This window comes from Solanum verrucosum, unplaced genomic scaffold, assembly GCF_900185275.1.
Source record: "Solanum verrucosum unplaced genomic scaffold, falcon-dt-bn FXZP01000041.1, whole genome shotgun sequence".
Classification (NCBI taxonomy): domain Eukaryota; kingdom Viridiplantae; phylum Streptophyta; class Magnoliopsida; order Solanales; family Solanaceae; genus Solanum; species Solanum verrucosum.
Window position 1 is genome coordinate 856561 of NW_026020250.1, and position 25474 is coordinate 882034.

Sequence of the window (25474 nt, forward strand, 5' to 3'; positions counted from 1 at the left end):
ACCCAGCCTGTAGGCTTGGTCTACCCAGCCCGTAGGCTTGTTCTACTTGACATGTAGGCTCGATATAAGAATCAATTTGTATTCTCAAGAACCCTGGAGTGCCAATGTTTGTTTAGGCCAAAACTTGCTCATAGGCGGCAACGACGATAAAATATCACAACAATAACAAGTAATAATAATTAATCAAAACATAATCATAACATGTTTTACTTGGCAACTAAATACGGAGTAGAGTGTCGCCGATAGACATTATATCATAAGGGGTAGCCAACTCAATATGATAAGGCAACAAGGTAGATAATTATAATACACCGGCCATAACAAGCTTAGGCCTTTAGGATCATTCCAAAAGAGAAATAATAGACTTAAAATACCTTTCAACCAAAGTTTAAAACGTGCTTTTATGAAGCTTGGCCAACTAAAAGTAATGCAATAATGCAAGAATCAACCGGGCTGTAAAACTGAGCCATAAATAATCGTTAAGGTGTTAAGGTCATCCTTACGACCACACTACTTTTAACTCAACAAACAAAGTTTTAATATCAAAATAACCAGTTGCTGCTAACAACAACACGAATCTATCAACATCTCACAAGAACGACAAGCTCCCGAGGAACTATAACAAGGCACGCGCCACACTGTTCAATTGATAATCCTTCGTATGCGACATCTCAAAGTGGAGCACAAATATCTCATCCCTCCATAACTTTAATAGTATCATATCCACATTTGAACAGCTCAAAACAACACAACAACAAGGTTGCATGGAGCCATTGCACTCAAACACCCCTCGTGGCTCTAAACCAATAAAACAACAAAAGATTAAAAAAACGAGGAAGATGATTGGAGGGAACTTACCTTAACAAAAAATATTCTATTTGTCGAGCATAAAAATCTTCCTCATGGGTCCAACACCATACCAAATCCACAACCTTAAGAAAATAAACCAAATTGAAGCTAAGGTCGTAGGAGTCGATTTCAAACATTCAACCATGATTTTCTAAGCAAAATAGGTGTAGAACCTTACCTCAAAGTAGATCAACCATATACATAACTTAAACCCAGATTAAACACGAAAATCCTTCAACTACAATGAAAAATGATAAGAAATAGCACAAAACGAAGCATGCAACAAGGAGAACGTTTCTCCGAACATGAGCCAATGAAGAATCAAGCTTACCCTGTGCGCACCCAAAGAGTAGCGGCTGCGGGTTTCCCTTGTCATAAAAAAATAAAAAATATTAATGAATAATTTTGTATTTGTTTTTTATTTTTAATCTGTTATTGGTTAGAATTTGGTCCAATGATGGACTCTTTTGATTAATAAAAGGAAATATAAATAATAAAATGTGGATACAAATTATTTTTGAAAATATTGACATTCTGACATTTTAAATAAATATTTTAAAGTATTGTTATGTTGACTAAATATGTTAGGTATTATGACTAGATAGCTAATTTTCCCTTAAATTAACTCATGTTTGTCCAAATACGTAAGCACTTAGCTAACTTTTTTTTGAATCATCCATGCTGATGTTATGGTACTTAAGAGATTTCATGTACAGGAAATTTATAATGACAGGTTTCAAAAGAAAAGTCCAAGCATTTCTTCTTTAAATAATTTTCATGCGGCGTGAATTTAAAATAGTTGAACAAATAAGTATCATACACAAGGAGATTATGCCAAAAACAAATTTCATGTATGTCAAAATAATCTTTTTTTTGTCATAATTTATATGATTCACTTTTTTTCTTTTACTTTGTGTTACTTTTCTTTTACTCAGTGTAAAAACTAATAATATATTTTTATTTTTAGTAACAATTTAATTTTAAAATGTTGATTTAGAGTCACACAAATATCTATGAGTTATTTTAGACGAACTTTTTTTTATAATGATAGAGGCACAACCAACAATAGTCGTGTGAGACTCCACTCTTTATTTGACACTTTGATAGTGGGTCATTTTCTTACTTTTTTTAAACTTCTCTTCCACTCACTCCTATTTTCTTTCATTTTCTTTTTTTTTCTCCTAACAAATATTCAATTTTCAAATACACAATTAAATAATTAATACATTTGATATTAAAAAACACAGACAAACATGTTTTCTGTTATATTTACTGAAACACTTTTAGAACTTTTAATAATAAAAATAAGCTTAGTGTTTAATATTTTTCTAATAGAATCAAATTAACTCAAAACACATAACGATCAGATCTTTAATTAATATATATTATTAACTTAGATGTCATGTAACAATTAATAAACTGATCATCATTGAAAAAACTTTTTTTGTAATTAGAAATCTCAAGGTACCACGCAAACGCATACATATATTCTATTTAGAATATATCAAAAATTGTCAAAATATATTGTGAAATTATACTTTTCATAACGATTATCAATCTATTTGAGTTATATTTATTCTGATTTTTGATCTTGTTTAAAATTATATAAATTATTTTTTTCATCATAACCGTATTTTAAAATAAAAATGACAATGGGGCATAATGGGGTAAGGTGCGACAGATTCATAAATGATTTTTAAAAAATTGTGTAAGGTGAGGCGGGTCATATAGTAAAATTTAAGTTTTTTGAATTAAAATTTAAAATACTTAATTTATTCGTCAAGAATCAATCGGTTCCGTACAATTTTTAAATTAACTACTCTTTATATTATTATTATTATTATTATTATTATTATTATTATTATTATATCAATCAGATTTTATATTATATTATATTATATTATTATTATTATTATTGTTGTTGTTGTTATTATTATTATTATTATTATTATTATTATTATTATTATTATTATTATTATTATTATTATTATTATTATTATTATTATTAAAAATAGTATTTATTTTTCTATATATCAATAAGTCTTCACATTCACTGACAATATATCTTTTACTAGCATTTTTCTATTGAGTATTTAAAAAATATACTCCCTCCGTCCCATTTTATGTGGCACTTTTCGAATTTTCGAGATTCAAACAAGTCTAACTTTGACTATAAAGTTTTCACAGATCTTTTAAACATTTTGAATTATCAATTGTTGTGACTTATAGTACTTTTAAACATGTTGAATTATCAATTGACCGTAAAGTAGTACTACATGTCTTGATATATATCACTATACTTTATAATACAAAGATGCCTCTATTGTTTCAAGTCCCAAAAACATATATAGCTATGTCCAATATCTAAGGTCTCTGCATGTTTGAGCTTGACGACGCGAACAGAGCTCTGCCCTCCAATTTGAAATTGCATAAGCATGTCATGTTTCCTATGAAGCAAAAATTCCAAACCATTCAAAACTTGCAATAATTTGAAGCCATAAGAGATGAAGTGCAACGATGCAAGGGTCGTTTGTTAAACAGAAAAGCTCTTAAATGCATCCCTGCAATTAAGTAGACATGAAATGTTTAGTTCATGAACTAAGCTCACATTAAAAAGATTACATTATACGTAAATAATTATACTAGCAAACTGACCTATTGAGACATTGAGATGTTCATATACTCGGCTTTTTAAGCCGTCCCGATAAACTAATTGGGGAATCGACTCCTGTAAGTAATAGCTCTTTCAATTTAAGCATACTGACATCATCTGTGCACGTTACTTCAGACAACCCCTTTGGATAATGAATATGCAAAACTTCAAGTTGCGGAAAGCTATAACCATTTGCCTCTCCCGAGAGATCCATCTTTTCTTCATTATACCTGCAGGCAGCCATTTTAATTTTTCTTAATTTGGGCAACGTCTTAAGCACTGCCAGTAGATAACGGTCTACCATAAAGTAGACAAGAGTAAGCTTGACGAGATTTGGAGGGAATGCTTCAGAGTTCAAGGCCATTGTTCTGTCAACACACAAATGCAACTTAAAAATATTTGGATAGGATGACAAGTTTATTTGCTCACTCGGGTCACTGGAAAACATGAGCTTCAGAACCTCCAGCACCTTTGGCACAGGGCTAAACGTTGATAATATCTTAACGGTGGAATCAGACACTCCCCGTATACCCAGTTTTCTTAAATTGATCAATCGGTGCAATAATCTCGGTTCAAAAAATTTATCAGGTATCCACATCAAGGTTTGTAGATTATTAGGAAGCAATGAGTACATGTTTGGGTAAAATGGGCTTATAGAAAAGCAATTGTTAGATGCTTGTCCATAATCTGTACAAAGATGTCTCAATTGTTTAGACTTCCAAACACCAGAAGGAAGTTGAATGAATCCATGTCGATCAATATCTATGGTCTCTAGACGTGTGAGCTTGACAATACTATTTGGCAGTTTTCCAAAAATATCCCCCTCCAATCTCAAATAGCGTAAGCAAGTCATGTTCCCAAATTTGCTTGGGATAGTAACATTTTCTTTAAGATATCGAGGCACGACTACAACCAATGTGTGCAATAATTTGAAGTCAAAATGAGCCAGATGAGAAAATATGGAAGGGTTTTTTGTGAAACAGAAAAGTACACGAAGCTTCTCAAGCTTTGGATTTGAACGGAAGAACTCATCCATGACATTGTCAGAGTAGAATGTAATCCTTCGAAGCCTAGCAACATTGCCGGGATCACCAAATGCATTGTGCGCGGTGTGAAAGAAGTTACTTTCCTTAGCCAAGTCCACACACAAACTATGTAACAAGTCATGTATGCGACAACTTGAAATTCTTCCATTATATGTCCTTTTGGCAAGTTCAATCAAGTTTCTAGAAACCAAATCATTTAGGACATCCTCCGCCAAATCCTCAGCCTCTCGTCTATTACCACTATTTACTACTATCAACTTCTCAGCAATCCACATATTTGTCAAATCAAAAGCACGAATTTCATGGTCCTCAGGGTAAAGGCCGAAGTACAAGAAACATGGCCTTGATGCAATAGGCAAATCATTGTAACTCAGAGCCAATACCTTAGCACATCCATCTTGAACTTTATGGCCCATACTCTCAAGTACTCTGTTCCACGCATGTTCTGTTCTTTCTCTTCCCCTTAACATGCCTGCAGTCACCACTATGGCTAGCGGTATACCTCCACATCTCCCAACTATACTTCTACCAGTATTTACCAAGTCAGGTGAAGCATTGGCCCAATTATTATTATCATCAAAATTAAAAAATTTCTTGGTAAAGAGTTTAAAGCTTTTCTCCGATTCTAGGGGTTGCAATGCATGGAGGGAGAATTCCCCTCCTATGTATCTGCCTACATTACTATTTTGAGACGTGATAATTATTCTACTGCCAACTTTTGAATCACATTCAGGAAGGACAAGTTTCAGATCATCCCAAATTTCAACATCCCAAATGTCATCTAGGAGGATAACATACCTTTTTATGTTCAAGAGTGATCGCAGGTTGTCCTCCAAATTTTCCTTCCTTTTCTTTTCCGTCAGTCCAACTTGTTTGGCTATGTCGAGTAAGATTTCTCCCGCTCTTGGCTGTTGTGAAACGTAGACCAGTCCAGAACACTCAAATTGATCACGAACGAGCCTATAAAGTTTCTTGGCAAGAGTTGTTTTCCCCAGACCGGGCATGCCAACTATGGAAACAACTCCATAATGCAAATCTTGATCAAGTAATTTGGCTTGTAGCATATTGTAGTCATCATCCAAACCGATGACCTCTGTTTCATCAGCATGAAGGAATAATCTTCTCTGGTCCGATAGAACACAATCATCATTATTGTTATCTGTATCTATGATGTTGTAAGTTGTCCTTATACGGTCAATGTCAATAACCCTTCTTTTTATCTTCTCAATCTCCATAGCAAACTCATCTGCAAAAGAAACCGTCTTAAGGCAACAAATGAACTTATTGGATTGTTGAATTTTTGGAAGGAACTCATCTAAGAGATCCTCCACATCACCTGCAAGTTGTTGAATATCTTTTAACAAGTTTTTCACCCTTGAATCTCCTCCAGCTTCCTTGGTCTTAGCGTTGTCTACATATGATCGAATGTGTCTCATTTCTCTCTGGATCCAATCGATGTCCTCTTTCAACCAATATAAATGCGTTCCTTCTTGAATCAGTAGATTTCCAGCTATTTCTATAGATTTATTGATTACTGATGAAACAAGAATTTCAGCCATTTTTTCTCTCTTTTTCAGTAGCTACAAAAAAAATGAGTATACTAATGGCTTTTGCTTTTGCTTTTTAGTGGTAGCTGGAGTCCACGCCCAAGTTTCCTAATAATGTCAAGTAAACAATAAAGAAGAAACAGAGAGACAACGTGGGGCAGCCATCTTTCTATAAATAATAGAATTGTTTAAAATTGAAGAGGTAAGTTTGTATTTTTTTTTCCCCATATTTTGCCCTTTCATTTTGTTGAAATTTTATATTTTCTTAGAGATAAATTACACTACTTATAAAGTTTTTTTTTTTCTTACCTGATTCTTTTTTTTAAAATAAATAAATTAAAAGATATAAATAGAGATAAGTACAAGTGAGGGGGGCTAGACCTTACCTTACTAATCTTAAAGAGACAACAAATCTCGACTAATTCACAAGCATGAAGAAAAAATAACTAGAGAAAACTAGATATTCTATGATCATTAGAATTTTATAATACTCTTTATGATGATATTACAAATGAAGATGCTTAAGTAATGCAAGATTATAAAATCTAAGAATAAAGATGAGTTAGCCACCTCAAAGTTCATTTGATTTATGTATGAACTAAAACAAATAGTTTGCCCGTCTAAAGTAATCTGAAGTATTTGCCTCTTGTCTTCTTCTTCAAATCTGTCCAAAAATAATTGATAGTTCATCATTTCTTCTTGGATTTGTTGGATCTTGATAAAGTTGTTGACACTGTCATATGATTTTGCTTTGCTAGTCGCATCGGTAGGTGCCTTGGAACAAAATCCTCACTCACCTTACCATCCCAACTATGTTGTCTTCTATGTGTCTTCTTTTTGCCTTTGGTGCTTCCACTTCTTTGTTGTCTAGGTGAAAGATCCCCCTCCTTAACCACCTTATCAAAGCATATATCCAACATTTCATCTTCATCGTCTCCATTAGACATGTCATTGTCCAAGTCATAAAGAATATCTCTATCAGCCACGTTTATTTTTGTAGCACTCAAGTTAGATGACGTACCTATGATTGCCATAGATGGATTTGTTTTACTGGTAGGCACAAATTCAAGTGCTTGAGGGCTTAACTTACTCCTACTAGGTGAAGGAGTATGATTCTCTTCCTCAACTAAATCTGCCCATCTTGAAGCACTTTCCCCCTCGCTTTTTCTTAGATTCATTCAAATTGTTTGTAGCCACCTCTTGATCTAAAATAAACATGGTAGGTGTATTTGGATTGATTTCTTTGCCATCTATCTTCTCTGTAACAATGAACTCATTTTCATGTGTCACAGGAGCTTGTTGATTAGTATGCTCATCATGACAACATTGTTTTAACTTTCCTGTTTTCTCAATCTGCTTGTCCAAGTCTAAAGTATTCCCAGATTCAGCATATAATTCATCTGTAACATGTAGCCCTTCATATTGTACAAGATTCTTATCTTGAAACACATCAAACTGAGTATATTCAACGACACTATTACTCATATCAAACTCAACATGTGTAGAATCTTTTTGGTGCAAAATGTGATTATTTGAGGACTTAGAGCCAACTATTTTTTTTATGTGAGACCAATGTCACGGGCCTATTTTCTGAGGTCTCGTGGGACAGCGAACGAGGGCTTGCACAGCTCCTCGTAAGCTCAGTCCTAACACAAGCAAGCACACAAAACGTGCATCAACAATCTGTCTAAAACAGTACATACAAACAGCCAACAAGAAAGCAAATAAGGAAGCAAGTTTTGAGAGGCAAGTGCCAATTTTCTTGATATCTTTTTCCAAGTGTTCTTCTTACAAGTGAACCCTTTACAATCTACTCTAAAAGCTGTAAAAACAAAGCTAAAAACGTTGAGGGACAAGTTCCCAAAAGAAAGGACTACAAAGGTGTCTTTACAAAGTCAAAGATTAGGTGGGACAATATGGAGTGTCCCTTACCCAAAGTCAGCCTTGTCCCTTCTGCTGGGGCCCATTTTGGCTGAAAGTCAAGGCTGCCACATGCTTGTCAAGGTTCTCCAAGTCATCTCCGAAAGCCAAAAAATATTTGACACGCCGTTTGAGACTCGCTGAAGCGCAACACGAATCTGCCTTGCCCTCGAAACTGCCAAAATTTAATGTAGCTCCTTGTGGGGCGGTACACCAAAGTCCATTAATTACTGGATTTTTCTGCGGTAGTGTTGCCTTTTTTTGCTTCATCTTGCCTTGATTTAGTAACCACAACTGCATTAGCTGAATCCAACTCTCTATCTTGCACAAATCTAGACGATAACTGCTCTGTAGCGACTTGTGATGTAACGATCAACTGCCTTGAGTTATTATCTACATTATTTTGTGCCTCAACCTCAATATGGACATGAGTGGAAGAACTCGTTGTGGTCGTACCAAGCTAATCTTAGAAGTTAGTGTCCCAGGTAACATAGTTTATGTATCTTCTCTTTTCCCAGATGTTGCAGCAACAAGTAGGGGACCTGGTGCATCAACTCTTTCCACACTATTTTTTTTTTCAGAATTGGAAGAAGTTGGTAATGTTACCTCTTTTCCAGTTGTTGAAGAGAAAGAACTTTCTTTTTCTCATCCAAAATTGATCGCAAATCTCCTTCGAACTTTGCCCCATTAATTTTGTTTCATCAATTAGTCCACCTTCTACCTCCATAGTCAGTCTACATTCTTCCTCCTTGTGACCTTGATGTTTACATGTTGTGCAGTACGAAGGCAGTTTGTCATAGACAATTTTTTGCAACACCTTTTTAACGACACCATTTTTTTCATCTTTAAAAAAACATTCTAACTCTATCCGGAAGCGATGATAATAGATTACCCTCCACTTTTACCCTAGCTACACTAGGCCTTGACTTACCCGTTGTTGCCTTATCAACTTGTAGGGGAGTCCCAACGGCTGATGCAAGTGAAAACAGGGCTTCACGAGCAAACATCTGTGTTGACAAACAGAGGCGAGGTCAGGATTTCAGACCAATGGGTTCTAAATTTTAAAAAAGAACAACGATCTTAACCTAAAGTAACAACCATCAATTTTTGAATATTTTTACTAGAATCTTCAATTTTGTTCTAAGTGAGGTTACAATTATTAAATTCACCACTAATATTTTGGCACCTAAAACAAATATTTTACTAGTTTAACTATCATCTTGAACCATTACTGCCCGTCAATCAAAAGTTAAATTTGAAAAGCAAAGAACAATTATTTTAATATAATAAATTATCAATATGTGGGATAACCCTAGAATCAAAGATTAAAAATCAAGTTTTGAATAGATAATCATACCATGTAATAGCAAACAAGTAAGAAAAAAAATGAAAAGAGAGAGACAAGATTACATACCGGAGGCCAGATTTCAGACGGTAACAATTAGATCAACCATAAAAGTTAGAACCCTAACTTTTAGAAAAAAAAGAAAATAAATTGGGTTTAAACTTTTTTGAATATCCGATTAGGATGTTGTATTAAAGTACAACACAAATACTTTTTTCCTATTTTTTACATTTACAGATTTTTTAATTTTTTTTTATATAAACCCACGTACATATGAAATTATCACAATTCTTTTTTCCTATTTTTTAGATTTACAGATTTTTAAAAAATATATTTTTTACACTTCCAGATTTTGAATTTTTTTTTTTATATAAACCCGCCTACATATGAAATTATCCCAAAAATAAACTGTGGAATACTTTTTTCCTATTTTTTACATTTACAGATTTTTTATTTTTATTTTTTTATATAAACCCACGTACATATGAATTTACTGGGTGCGCAAATACCGTTGGACCAATTGTTTCATTGTGTTTGAGGGTTCGTAGGAAATAAGTATATACATTTTATTTTATATTTTTTATACAAATATGAATCTACGAAAAAGACAGTGAATTCGGTCGAACCCCCATCCGATACGGTAGTAAATTGGCTTTTTAGTGGTAGCTGGAATCCACGGCCAAGTCTCCTAATAATGTCAAGTAAATGATAAAGAAGAAACAGAGAGACAACGTGGGGCAGCTGCAAACTAATGAAAAAGGAGAAATACATTATGGTATAACGATTATTCTCCGTAACAATATGGTTTTTTCTTTTTTAAAAAATTATGGTATATTATATTTTTTTATTTCATATTAAGTGAATTTTTTTTCAGTGTTCAAAATAACTGAATTGTTCAAAGTTCAAGATAGATATTTGAAATTCTTTTCGTATTTGCCCTTTCATTTATTGAAGTTCTATTTTAATTTCTAGGACATAAATTACACTACTTACAAAGTTATATTCATCATCATATTATAGATATTATTTTAAATGGGAAGGTTTTGTCTTCAAAGTTGGATTACAATTTTGCCCTTGTTGTTAATTAAAATATTTTAACAACCTAATTAATTAAATATTAAGTAATAATATTTTAATTATTTTTAGATTATGAGTTATTGTTAGCATGAAAATTAAATAATTATATCGTATAATGAATTAGTCAATAGAAGTAAAGTAACTTGTATATACTTTCCTTGGCATTAGAATTAGATGATTCAACTTCCTAGCAGTAATTACAAATTAAATGCAAGTGCATGTATGGTGAAGAACCCAAGAGTTAATTGTATGCCTTTTTTTTTTTCAGCATGACTTTTGAATTTCTATATAACTTTAAGATATATTCCCTAACTTATAGCTTCAGAAGGTACTTTCCTATAAACTTTGTCATGAAGTAGTCTTAATTATTTTTTTGATTTTGCTTGTTTCATTAAGGTAATGAACCATGACGATGCTCATGATATGAACGAATTGTCATCAGCTTCATTATCAAGGTGTGAGGAATAATGAAGAACCACATGACTCTAATTGTTGCTATATGTATATACACACACATCAACAACCTGACGGTAAGCGATTTTCTTAAAATTAGTCACATATCATTATTGTATCTCTTGATTGTTTAATTTTGATATTACTTCACTTTTGCTTCTTGTATCATTTGATATTTGTCTTGTAGTTATTAACCATTGTCATTTTTCAAGATTGAAGAGATGTTGAATGAAAGAAAATCTACAGATGCACACATATATTATGATCTGTTTGTAGATTCTATTATTTATTTATTCTTTTATATTTGGTTAATTTTTATCAAAGCTATTTACATTAATTTATTATTAAATATGTAGAAAAAAATTCTCGTGACATTACTATATATATTATTTTAGATCTCATTATTTTAATTAAATCCACCTATTTTTTGTGAATGTAATAAATAAACAATATTAAATTTAATATTTGTGAAAAATAAAAAGAATATCAATTTTTAGGATGACTAAATATTTAATTTGAACTAAATATGATTTTTACATGCTTATCATAAATTAAAGAGGTATTAATTAGTAATTCCAATAGCTTTCACATTATGAAGCAGATGATGAATAGTTATGTTCTATTTTATAACTCCACACAATTTTTATCAAATATAATTGTATTGATTGTCACTCCAAAAAAAAAGGGTTATTGGAGCGGTTTTTTAGATGTAATACGACGGTTTCAAATCGTCACAACGCACCATAACGACGGTTTGTAAAACTCTTGTAATCTCGTCTATCATAAATGTATCACGACGGTTTTTATAAAACCGCCGCAATATTACATAGTTAACTGTCGTAATATTCTTTTGTTAATGCGGCATTTCTTTGTTGTATAAAGTGACAGTTAAAACCGCCGTAATTATGAGAAAATCATGCATTATTTACGGCGTTTTTGGCTTTTTAAAAATGTCCTAAAGTCTTTTTGTGACGGCAGAATTTTATTGCAAGAATTAATTTTTTTCAATTTGGTCAATCCACATTCACTTCCAATTTATTGCACTCTAATACATCTAAACTCCTATGATTAGTAATTTTAACACGAACATAAAAGATCAAACAAAATATTCATTATATAAAATAAAAGTACTTCAAAATTACACAAAATTACATCATCAAAATACTAATGTTTTAAAGTATTGTTTGACAGTTCAAAATTACACCATCAAAATATTAATTTCAAAGTATCATTCAACAAGAATATCCCAAAAAAAAAAAAGAGTACTAAAACTGATTTCTGTTGGTGCTTGATCCATCATCGTTGTTACTCCCATTTCAAGCTTTCTAATCGACGTTTGGTCCGATTGGTATTTGTTGAGTACCACTTCCTATATTTGATGCCTGAAAAAATAACGGTGTGAGAAGTATACATCTCAAACTTTTAAATATATGCTAGCAGAAGATTGTTCAAGCCCCACAACATAAAACCACACTTATTTTGGGACAACATATGAAGTAATAAACAAAGAAGAAAATAGACAATAATAAATCAAACTACGTTAACTCTGTGCTATCAACCTTAACTAAAGTTTTAATAGTTTCCTCTCGTTGCATTTGAAACATTTTGGCTACATTCTGGATCATTATTTTTTGTCTTTAAATATGTCATTGCTCTTTTGCTAAACTATTGCTTCATTGCTTTCTTTTGTCTATTTAAGTTCCAACAGATAATACTTATACTTTAAAACAATTATTTTTCTACCAGAAGCATCTAGGAAGCTACAATTTTCAATAGCAGCATTTTTCTACCATACAACCAAAAGATTTCAGATTTCCACCAACTATCAAAATTCAAATTATTTTCAAGTTCTAGATCGACCTCTTACCTCTATCCAATACTAAAAAATGTCTCTTCAGCAAGATATTAAGCTTCAACAGTAGAGCAAATAAGGGAAAATATAAATATTTATAATGGGCATACCTGTGGAGGAGGTGGAAATATAAACTCCTCAAGGATATTTCCCTATGTTTCTTTGATATAAGCTAAGTAGCACATTTAATTGTAATTTCAAACTCGTCATCTCTTGCTGCCACTCCGGAGTTGGAGCGCTGGTGCTAGATGAACTCACATTAACATGATTAAATCTCCTAGATGTTCGTTTGAATGCCATAGCTGGAAAAACACCCAAGCCTAACCCTTAAACACGGCCCGGATGTTCGGGACCGAGTACTATACCAAGTGCATCATTAGGTGAAACTTCGACAATACTTTCTGTCCTTTGACTTCGGATTTCTTCAATTTTCTCCTTTGCAAAAGAAAAACAAGCATACTATTGTTGTCATATACCAGTTGATGACTCTATATATGAATCACAAATCGATTGGAAGAAGTACCACTGATTTTATCTGAGTTGTAAGGAAATAAGACACTTAATATCTCTTGTAACAACCTTTATTATGAGTTTATGTATATCAGTTTTGTTCAAAGGATATAACGACTTCTAGTCTAATTAACAATTTTTACCACAAAAAAGCCTCACAACTCCAATTCTCTGTTTCCAAAACATTGCCTGAAAAATAAAATTGTGCTTTATCTTTCTAAAGCTTAATCTAAAAGAGTTACTATACATACTGTGGCCAATTCTATAAATGAATAAAAAAGTAGCTCAAGTCCAGGGAAAGATCACATTCAAGAGGTGTGATGTAGATAGTTTATCCTAATACAAGTATAGTGGTACTTCTACAACTTGAACCCTGACCTATAAATGTACAGTGAATTTCATTTGTAGCTTATAACAAGCATCATCTATGCATACACACTTTGCCCTCATTGTGTTAGTTGTAGTTAGCAGGAGAGAAATATTACTATAAGAACAACTGAAAAGTTTACTTCATTGTGCTCTAAGCTGTGATACTGATGGCTTAATATTTACAAAAAAAAAAAAGAAAAAACTATGCACTTCAATATCAAAAACAACATTTACAAGAGGTACATTACCCCATTCAATAGGTAGCCTTTCTAGTCAGTTACAATGCTTACTCTTCTTCGGAAACAGAATTGGTGGAAGCATACCAAGAGAGATCTCAAACTTGGTGAATTTGAATCTACTCGACATTGGTTCCTACAATCTTACAGGTAGTATTCAAAATTCTATTGGAAGACTGGTGCACTAGAAGACATATAAAAGAGTGACAATAACCATTGTCAAATGAAAATCACCAGTTTCTTGACTTCGGTTTAGGCTCTGGTCTTGGTCTATCTTAGAATGTATACGTCCACTACATGTCAATGGACCAGGTCCCTCGACTGAGAATGAACAGTAACTTAAATAAATGCGTTAAAATAAAAGACACAATCAGTTTACGTGGAAACCCTCTTGCTCAAGGGAGGAGAAAACCACAACCTATACTCACATGATTTCAACCCAACTCCATTCTCATTAAGGAGAAAAGATTCAGATTAAAAGCTCTTGCAATCTAGGAATTTAACACTAAATTCCTCCCCCCTTACTGTAACAACTCTGTTACAAACAAGCTCCAAAGCAACAACTCTGTTGCCCACTAAATCAACTAACTCTAATCAATTTAGACTTCACTAACTCACCATAGCTAAGTCTAGCTTAATCTAATTCCTTTATAACACATGAATAGATCTACAAGGATAATCACAGAAATATAAACCTACAACAACTAAGAACAATGACAACTCTATCAGGTCCCTTGTTGTTCTTTAAGAGAATATTTCTAGAGAGAATGACTTTTGCTGTATTTCCAGCTTTTGGGATGCAAAAACTAGGTTGCGTCCATTGATATGAAGCTTATATATGATGGGCACAAAACCCTAGAAGCAATACTATTGGCATACAACCCTGTCGCTCTGCACGAGACGTGCACCACCTCCTACAGATATCAGAGTGTGCAGAGTACTTTTTCCAGCTGTCCTTTTCTCGTACAAGAGCACCATTCTCACATGGGATCAGGTCCCCTATCAGATCCCATGGTTTGTCAAATCATCAAAACTACATATTAACATTTCCCCCCTTTTTGATGATGACAAACTTCTCTTCTCCTACCCACTTCTTCCCCTTGTCAACCGCATCAGGTACCAGGTACCAGACACCTATCCCCAATCCCTAGTGAAACAGGTCAAATTTCTATCCTAAGCATACCATTATTCCCCCGTTTGGCATCATAAAAAATAAAAGGCAGTAAACCAGAATTAAGAGTAAGCAAGTATGGTAAAACCATGGCCATTTGGCAACACAAGCAAAAATGAAAAGCAGAAAATTATGAAAGGCCATTCAACAAAAAACAGGGAATTCATTTCATTGCATATAAGATAACATTAAAAATATTATAAACAAACTCCTAAGAGAACAACGAGACAATGCCCACACAAAGAAAAAGATAAAGGGAAGATGGATAGGTAGGACCAGATAAGAATTAGGAAGGAGGAGGCTTTTGGGTGATGGATTGAAGGATAAGAGTTAGTCGAGCATCTGCATCGTCATGAGTCTTAATTAACTTTTCCTTGAGTTCAGAATTTTATGTCATGAGGCTTTCATTTTTGGCCATCACTTCTGCGACTTCAGCCGAACCTGGTCCCTCAGTTTGAGCATTTACCAATTGTGCCTTCAGCACAACTATCTCTGCATCTTTATGGCTCAATAATGCTGTCATTTCCTCTAGTTCATGCCTCAAATGACTCTGTTCTACCACCAACTCAGTCATTTTGCTCATGTACCCTGTATTTCCTTCCATACACTCACACTCAACAAGGGTGTTCATGGAGAAAGATTGCTTTATTGTTCCTCTCACACCTGCTTCAAGAGGAATCTCCATACATTTGAAAACTCTTGTTAAGAAGTAGCCATAATCCATGCCATGTTTCCCTTTTTGCTCTATAAGAGTCTTGTGCATATGCTCGAGCATGATGGATGGAAGGTTGATGGAGTCAAACTTGCTCAGTGCTTCCATTAGAAACAGGTCACCCGCAGAAGCAACTGTTCGCTTCTCAGTTCTAGGAAGAAGCACTTTATTCACCAACTCGAAAAGTAATTGATATCCCCCTTTAGAAGCTTTTTGGGAATTCCAACACAATTTAACTTTGGGGGTTTTCCATATTTTTGAACAAACCTTTTAGAGCACGATTGTCCAACCACAGACCTAATCCCTTCCGGGGTACACCTAGAATCTCTCCCAACCTCTCCTCATTCAAGTGAAAAATTCTATCACCTACTTGTGTATTGAGACTCCCATCTTCTGTGAATTCAGCATTATAGTAAAAGTCCCTTACCTGATTTTTATGCAACACTGGAATAAGATCTATGAACAAGTGAGTCCATCCTTGGATTTCCACAGAATCAACCAGATTGCTCATTCCTGGCTTGGTAATTATCTCACGATCAAACACTCTTCCATTTAGAACCTTCTGTTTTCTCAAATGCCAATTATCTCCTCCCTAGTTGCCTTCTTCTCTACCTTCCTCTTTTTATCCCTTGAACCTAGTCCCTTCTCAGACTTGAACTCAGATTCTGCAAAAATTTCCTCAGTGTTAGGTGACACTTCTCTTTTTCTTTTAGTGGTCTCCTTCACTCTCTTCCTCCCTTGCTCCTTTTTCTCTCCTTTCTTCGAGTCAACTTCTTTTCTGACTGAAGCTCTCCTTGTTTTGTGTTTTTGCTTTCCTAATGTCTTTTTTCTCCTTTTTTCAACTGCAGAAATGATGTTTTTCTGATTCAGTTTCACTTTCATCCTTGTCATTTGATACTTCAACCACTACCTCTTGTGGACCAGGTTCTCTTCTACTGCAATCTTTCTTCTTTTCCTGTTCTCAGTTGTGCTAGCCTTATTTGCCTCATTGCATCACTCCTTAACTTCCTTGTTGAAACCATAGTAGGATGAGGGCTTTTCTTTGTAGATGTCTCTTCAGTTACTTTCTCTTTTTCCTTGCTAGAGATAGGCACCATCCTTCTTTGCACGGCCCAACGTAGGGGAAGATCATCCTCATCATCTTCGTCATCTGCAGTAGTAGAGGGTGGAACAGTTTTTGGGTTTTGTCAAACTATGGTTCAGAGGTCTCTAGATGAGCCTCGAATTCTGTCTTCTTCCTCAGAAAATGGAGTCCTTGTGCCTTCCCTCATTTCGGTGAGACTTTCCACAACTAATTCCTCACTAGCAGCCAAAATGTTCGACTTAGAGTTCTTTTCTTCAAGAAGGTCTCCCTAAAAGAGAAGCTCAGATAAAATAGAGGAGATGAGACATGGTTGAGATAAAGTTAAGGGGATTCACTTTCTTGACCCACTATGGACAACACAGCCTCATCAGGAGAGGTATTTTAGGGTTCATTTAGATCTAAAGAAGGGGAGTACACTGGAGGGGCTTTGTCAGCAGAATTAGGGAAGATTTCAGAGGTTGGGGTTTGGGAATCTTTAACCGAAAAAATGGTTGAGATAGGGTTACTGGAGAGGGAGACAAAGGCAACAAGGTCTATTTCATTTAGAACATCCATCATTTTTGGGAATAAGATGGAGTTTGAGACATTTTGAAGAGAGAGAGAAAAAGAAGAGAACAAAAGTTAGGGTTTCTGGAAAGATTTGAGAGAAGAGTTTGATTTTTTTTAAAAAGAGATGGGGGGAGAGAGTATAAAAAATAGATGAAGAGGTATGTCAGGTCCCTTGAAAGGATGGGTCGCTTGGAATTAAAGTGAAGGAAAACGGTTAGAAGAGGGATGATTGTCACGTGGCAGTCACAACGCTTCTCATTAGCAGTTTAAATATAATGTAAAGAGTGCTATCCTTTAAGATAGAACCAGGTCCCTCTCTGCAATTTGAAGAATCTTATCTTTGAATTGTCTTGTCCTTTCTTTATTCCTGCAAATCATTATGAGTGTATACCTGCAGAAGGTATGCGATTGATTTTACCAAAACAAGCATTACAAATAACAAGGATACCTGCCTCCTAATAATAGCCAATGAGGTTTGGATGCTTCTGATGGAATCAACTCAGTCTAGCTTCAACATTCCCAACCTCAATCTATTTTTCTCAAACTAGTCCTTGATCAAAGCATTGGTGAAGATGTCATCAATTTGATCTTCAGCCTTACAAAACTGCATACAGATGTTTCCCTTTTCTACATTATCCCTCAAAAAGTGATGTCTTACATCAATGCGCTTAGTACTTTTATGTTGAACAAGATTATTTGCCATATTGAGTGCACTTGTGTTATCACACAAGAGTGGGATAGTATGAGTGATCACTCCAAAGTCTTCAACCTGTTGTTTTATCCACAGAAGTTGAGCACAACAGGATGCAACTGCTACATATTCTGCTTCAGCTGTAGAAAGAGCCACTGAATTTTTCTTCTTGGTTCCCCAGGAGATGAGTGAAGACCCCAAAAAGTGAGACATTCCTCAGGTGCTCTTTCTATCAACTTGATACCCTGCATAATCTGCATATCCCACCAGTTCAAACGAGTCTCCTGAAGGATAGAATATGACCAGGTCCCTGTCTTTTTTAGATACCTTAAGATTCGTTTGGCAGCTTTCAAATGAGACTCTCTGGGGCAAGCTTGAAACCTAGCACGCATACCCACACTGAACACAATATCAGGTCTGCTTGCTATCAAGTATAGCATTGAACCAATAATGCCTCTATACATAGTTTCATTCACCATAGGACCATGTTCATCTGCATCCAACTTTGAGTTTGTTCCCATGGTAGTATCAATAGGCTTTGATCCATCATATGAAATTTTTTCAGCAGCTCTTTAATGTACTTTTCTTGACAAATAGAAGAACCATCTGATGTTTGCCTGATTTGCAACCCCAGGAAGAAACTCAATTCTCTCATCATACTCATTTCAAATTCACTTCCCATTAGTGAGGCAAATTCCTCACACATGACTTCATACATTGCTCCAAAGATAATATCATCTACATGCACTTTGATAATGAGCAATTATTTACCTCGTGTCGTCAAGAAGAGAGTATTTTCAATTTTTCCTCTTTCGAAACGATTTTCCAGAAGGAACTTAGACAACCTTTCATACCAAGCTCTAGGGGCCTGTTTCAGACCATAAAGAGCCTTGTCCAATTTAAACACATGATTTGGACAGTCAACATCTTCAAAACCAGGGGGTTGCTATACATAAACCTCTTCCTTCTAGTAACCATTCAGAAATGCACTTTTTACATCCATTTGAAACAGTTTGAATTCCATGAAAGCTGCAAAAGCAATGAGTATTCTGATAGCTTCCATCCTTGCCACAGGGGCAAAAGTTTCATCATAGTCAATGCCTTCTTCTTGGTTATATCCCTACACCACCAGCCTTGATTTATTTCTTGTAATAATACCATGTTCATCCATCTTGTACCTGAAGACCCATATTGTCCCTATTACAATTCTATCAGGGCGCCTAGGGACCAGGTGCCATACTTATTTCGTTCAAATTGATGAAGTTCATTTTGCATGGAATTCACCCAATCAACATCTTTCAAGGCTTCCTTGATATTTTTGGGCTCAATATGCGATATGAATGTTGAGAATGCAACTAGATTTCTAGTTTTGGACCTGGTATGCATTCTCGAATTCAAAGGAGAAATAAGATTATCAAGAGGATGCGAGGATTTGTGTTTCCACCCTAACTTGGTTGTCAAAGGTTGGGTTTGATCTTGCTTCATCCTCTTTATTTCCAGAATCTTCATCCTCAGGTTGAACTGCATCCTCAGGTTCAGCATTGTCAAACAGGCCAGGTCTCTCTTCAGGTTCAACATACTCATTAAATTCTCTAGTTGAAACAACAGTAATTGGATCTTGAGTTCGTTCAGCTTGTGACTCATTCAGACTATCTCTCTAACTCTGAAGTAATTCTTCCAGCTCATAGTCATCTTTGTTCTTTAGATCTTTGATGTCACCAGTTTCATCAAGTATCACATGAACACTTTCTTCAATGCACAGTGTCCTCTTATTGTGAACTCTGTAAGCTTTACTTGAAGAGGAATATCCCACAAACACTCCTTCATCAATTCTAGGATCACATTTTCCTAGATCATTTTTCCCATTGTTCAGCACAAAAAAATTGCATCCAAGCCCTTAAGTAACTCAATTTAGGATTTCTATTGTTCAGTAGCTCATAAGGAGTTATATTTAAAATTGACCAGATCAAACACATGTTAGTCAAATAACAAGTTGCGTTAATTGCTTCAGCCCAGAATTTTTTTGGAAGATTTGAATTAATAAGCATAGTTTTGGCAATATCAACGAGAGTTCTATTCTTCCTTTCAACTACACCATATGCTGAGGAGTTCTTGGAGCTGATGAATGCAATTTCCAGCACAAAAATTATCAAGCTTGGCATTTTCAAACTCAGTCCCATGATCAGACCTGATCTCTGCAATCGTGTAGTTCAACTTAGTCTGAGTCATTTTGACAAATATCATCAGCACATCATAAGTTTCATCTTTGGACCTTTGAAACATAGTCCAAGTGAACCTTGAATGATCATGCACAATTACAAGTATATACTTCTTTCCACCTCTACTTTGAATCTTCACAGGACCACACTGATCCTTGTGAATTAACTCAAGAGGTCTTGTTGAACTCACTTGCTTCTTTGATTTGAAAGATGTTCTGATCTGCTTTCCTTTGACACATGCATAACACACTTTGTTATCACTAAATCTTAGCTTTGGTAATCCACGGACCAGGTCTCTAGAAACAAGTTTGTTTAACAGAGATGAGCTCACATGGCCAAGTCTTATGTAAGTCAACATTCTCACTTTGTACACTAAGACAAGTAAGATCATCTCCTGGGAAGTATCCAGATCAGCAACATACATATTCTTGCACCTTCTTACATTTAAGATCGCTTCCTTTGAAGTCAGATATGTAACAATACACAGTTCTGATAAAAATCTAACCTCATTACCTTTATCACATATTTGTGAGACACTGAGAAGTCTGTATTTCAATCCATTCACATAGTATACATTCTCAATAGAGTGCTCAAGAGATTTTCCAATTCTCCCAACTCCCAAAATATATCCCTTCTTTCAATTTCCAAATGAGACACCTCCACCTTGAAGTACCTTGAGTGAGAGGAAGTCCATGAACCAACACTGACTGCTACTCCCAACACTCCCCGGCAACAAAGATTACTTGTTAGATTTAGGAACCCATTTCAGTTTGAGTCCCCAGTAAGCAGATAGAGGCATAATAAGAGAGTTTCTCATCCAGTATGGAAATATGGTCTTTCTCATATTATGAACAAAGCCAAAACTAGGACCAGGTCCCTTGTTTTGTAATGCTTTCTGTTTGAAATAATTTGAGAAACTTTCTTGGCTTCTTTGCCATGTTGGACAGTCCTTCTTCAGATGACCATTACAATCACAATGAAGACACATAAGATTGTCAAACACTGACACATATTTTCTGTGAGGGTTATAGGAAGGACTTATGTTTAAACTTCCTAAACCCTTCCCATCATTTTGACCCTGACTGGTAAGATTGACAAGCAACTTAGAAGAAGTGGTCCATTTGAGAGATTTGTTCAGTTCTTCTTTGACATGGGCCATGTCCCTTTCTAACTGATCATTTCTCTTTAGAGCCATGGCTAGTTTCATTTCAGCAGTATTCAACCTAGTTTCTAGGTTAAGTTGTGAGTTGCTAGCTTCACCTTTTCCTCTGAGACTATTCTTACTCAACTTCATTAATTTTTCCTTGAGTTCTAGATTTTAAAATTCCAAGCCCATCATTTGTACTTCTATTTCAGAAATTTGAGAAACCAAGGCTAATTTTTCATCATTAAAAAAAATCTAGACTGTTATTTATCACATCCTTTTCAGTGGTCAACTCAGTGATTGAGTCAATCAATACATCTGCTGGATTCCTCAACCTCTTAATAGAATAAACATGCAAGTTCTGTTTAAGGTCAGAAAGAGTTACCTCTTATTTAGTTTCCTCATCATCAGATTTTGCCATGAAGGCAAACATTGCATCAATCATATCCTCATCATCTTTAACTGCAAGCATGGAGGCATCTTCAGGATGTTCTGACTCTTCTGAGTCACTTGAAGAGTTTCCCCAGACTGCAAGGGCCTTCTTCACAACATAGTCAGCAGGAGCTTTTCTTCCTTTCTTATTAGAGACCAGGTCCCTTCTCTTATCTTTGTCTCCTCCAGCCTTGACATAGCATTTATATTTAAGCTTGTGCATAGGTCAATCTTTGATAAAATGCCATGGTTTTCCACACTTGTGGCATAAGTCATTTGCATTTACAGCCCTGGTAGAGTTTCCTATTCTCCTGAACCCTCCATGTTTCCTCACAATTTTTTGAAATCTTCTAGTGAGATATGTCACGTCTTCATCTTCTTGAGATGCTTCAATTGGTGTCACTTTGAGTGCTAGTTACTTGTCTCTCTTTACATCATTCTTTGAAGTTTCCTGATTTCTGTTAATCTAATGAGATTGAAGATTTCCAATCAATGCATTCATTGTCAGCACTTTCAGGTCCTAATTAGCTTCAGTGATGGCATTAACTTTACTCTCCCATGACTTAGGAAGAATTCTGAGTATCTTCCTGACCTGTTTACTTGGGTGAATAGGCTCTCCCAAGCAATGTAGCTCATTTGTGATAGACGAGAATCTGGTGTGCATATCATGAATGGTTTCTCCCTCCTTCATGGTGAAGTTTTCATGCTGGGTCGTGAGCATGTCCACCTTTGATTCCTTCACTTACTCAGTCCCTTCATGAGCAGTTCTGAGATATTCCCAGATTTTCTTAGCTGATTCACTTGTTGAAATACGATTGTATTCCTCACCTCCTATACCACACACCAATAGTTTCTTTGCCTTGTAGTTTTTCTCAATCTTCTTTCTATCAGCCTCAGTGTACTGTTGTCGAGTTTTAGGAATAACTCTAGTAATTTCTCCATCTTTTACTTCAGTTGTAGGAACATAGGGACCACAAGCAACATCCCATAGCTCACTATCCTCAGCCATAAGAAAATCATGCATTATAGTTTTCCACCAACTGTAGAACTAGCCATTGAAATGAGGTGGCCTAGTTGATGATTGTCCTTCCTCCAGATTTAGTGGAGCACCCATTCTTCCACATTATTCTCTCTTGGTGTTAACCAATTAGAGAGCCCAGACTCTGATACCAATTGTTAGAATGCATGCGTCCACTATATGCCAATGGACCAAGTCCCTTAACTTAGTAAGAACAGTAACTTAAATAAATGTGTTAAAATAAAAGACACAATCCGTTTACGTGGAAACCCCCTTACTCAAGGGAGGAGAAAACCACGACCTGTACTCACAGGATTTCAATCCAATTCCATTCTCATTAAGGAGCAACGATTCATATTACAAGCTCTTGCAATATAGGAATTTAACTCTAAATTCCTCCCCCTTACTGTAACAACTTTGTTACAAATAAGCTCCAAAGCAACAACTCTACTGGCCACTAAATCAACTAACTCTAATCGATTTAGACTTCACTAACTCACCATAGCTAACTCTAGCTACAACTCAGAATCATTGACAAAAACACAAACTAATGTAATTCCTTTATAACACAGGAATTGATCTACAAGGGTAAGCACATAAATATAAACCTACAATAACTAAGAACAATAACAACTATATTAGGTCCCTTGTTTTTCTTTAGGAGAATATTTCTAGAGAGAATGGCTTTTGCTGTATTTCCAACATTAAGGATGCAAAAATTAGGTTGTGTCTATTGATATGAAGCTTATATATGATGGACACAAAACCCTAGAAGCAATACTATTGCAAGAACCATGTCGCTATTCACCATACGCGCACCACCTCTTACAGATATTAGAGTGTGTAGAGTACTTTTTCCACCTATTCTTTTCTCGTGCAGGAGCACCATTCTCACATCGGATCAGGTCCCTATCAGATCTCATGGTTTGTCAAATCATCAAAACTACATATTAACAGTCTAAATATTAATAACTGATCGGGAACGAGCTCAATTGTCTTTCCTTTCAAACTGAACTATCATGACATCTGCTAACTCCAACATATTATTACTATAAAAAAGACTAGCTTATGAAGTGAATTCCTTTTCTAAACTAAAGAATTGAATTATCTTCACCAGCTAGGCCTAGTCGTACATTTCGAGGATCTGCAACAAATTTCAGGATGAAGCAAGTCTAATGTTTTCCAAGCCTGAGAATCCCTAGGATGCCTCATCAATCTATCTTGGTTACCCCCCCCCCCCCCCAAAAAAAATGCCTTAGATTTGATAGTTTTAGAGCGCATGTACAGTCTTTGCAACCTCGGTTTTAGTGGAAAGTAACGCAAAATCTTGACAGATTGCTTTTTTCAATTATCTTTCCACCTAGATGTCTTACATTTTTTGCATTCTTGCAAGCCTTCATCGTCTTTCCCAAAATATAACAAACAGTCGTTTGGGCAAGCATGTATCTTGGTATAATTAAGACCAAGTTTATTAATGGTTTTCTTGGCCTCATAAAAAGAAATAGGAATCTTAGCATCTTCAAAGACATCTTTTAACAATTCTAATATCATACCATTGCTTTGTTAGTCATTTGACACAAACACTTTATGTGATACAATTTGATTAGAAAGGACAATTTGGAAAACTTCTTACACCCTTCGTATAATGGTTGTTTGTCATATTCAATCAGTTCAAATAACTCAGCATAATGTTCATCCTACCTTCTAGTATGCTCTTCATTTAATATTTATTCTCCATTTATAGGCTTACATGATACATCAAGTTCATTGATATTGTTCCCAATGAACCCAAAAGCATTATTAACCATGAATTCTATAGGATTGTGGGGTTGCAAGGTCTCTTCTACAACACGTGTACTCTGAAATGTTTGTGTTATAGCTGCATTTGAATCTTCACCATGCAAATACCAGAATTTATAATTTTTCAGAAAAGGCTTTAGAGTTAAGTGCTCTTGAACTACACCTCTTTTTTGCCACTTATTGAAACCACACATCAAACATGGACACTTAATTACATGTCTGTCAATAGACCCATGCTCAAACGCAAAATCTAGAAACTTTCTTACCCCATCTACAAATTCAAGAGTATTTTGTGGTTTGCCAATCCAAGATTTATCAATTGACAAGGCTAGAAAAAACGACATAGCAAATCAACTTAAAATTAAATAATACCAGCATATTAAAATGAAAAATAAAAATAGCAAATATCTTAATTGTAACTTTTACAGTGTGAAGTTGTTGATATCACCTCGTAATCAAATTTCTTTAAGAAAAAGATAGTAGCTACACAGAAACTAACATATAACTTTTAATTAAGTAAATGAATTGCAATCCACTAACTAATTTGCAGAAATCACATTTAATATTCTGTTTATCACATCATTAGTATCAAAATCTCAATCTACATCCCCCCCCCCCCCACATATATATAAGAAAAAAAACAAACAACCAAAGTAAAGTTAGAACAAGAGCAAGATACAATGCCATAAATACTTAGAATTTTCTTACTTCTAGCCCTACAAATTTTAAATTAAATTATGAGATAAACTGATCGACTCATAAAATGGAGAATAGAAACTTATCCGATGTGTGCTTTT

The 25474-nt window shown here is 34.9% G+C and overlaps 2 protein-coding genes across 3 annotated transcripts in view; both read right to left on the reverse strand.

Annotated features, from left to right (window-relative positions):
• Nucleotides 1–25474, reverse strand: part of LOC125833069 (uncharacterized) — a 1066246-nt gene that overhangs the window by 833808 nt on the left and 206964 nt on the right. The gene's annotated exons all lie outside the window — the stretch shown is intronic.
• On the reverse strand, nt 3525–6107 carry LOC125833057 (toMV resistance protein Tm-2(2)). Its single transcript, XM_049512213.1, has one exon. The coding sequence runs from the start codon at nt 6105–6107 to the stop codon at nt 3525–3527; it is 2583 nt and encodes an 860-aa protein (XP_049368170.1).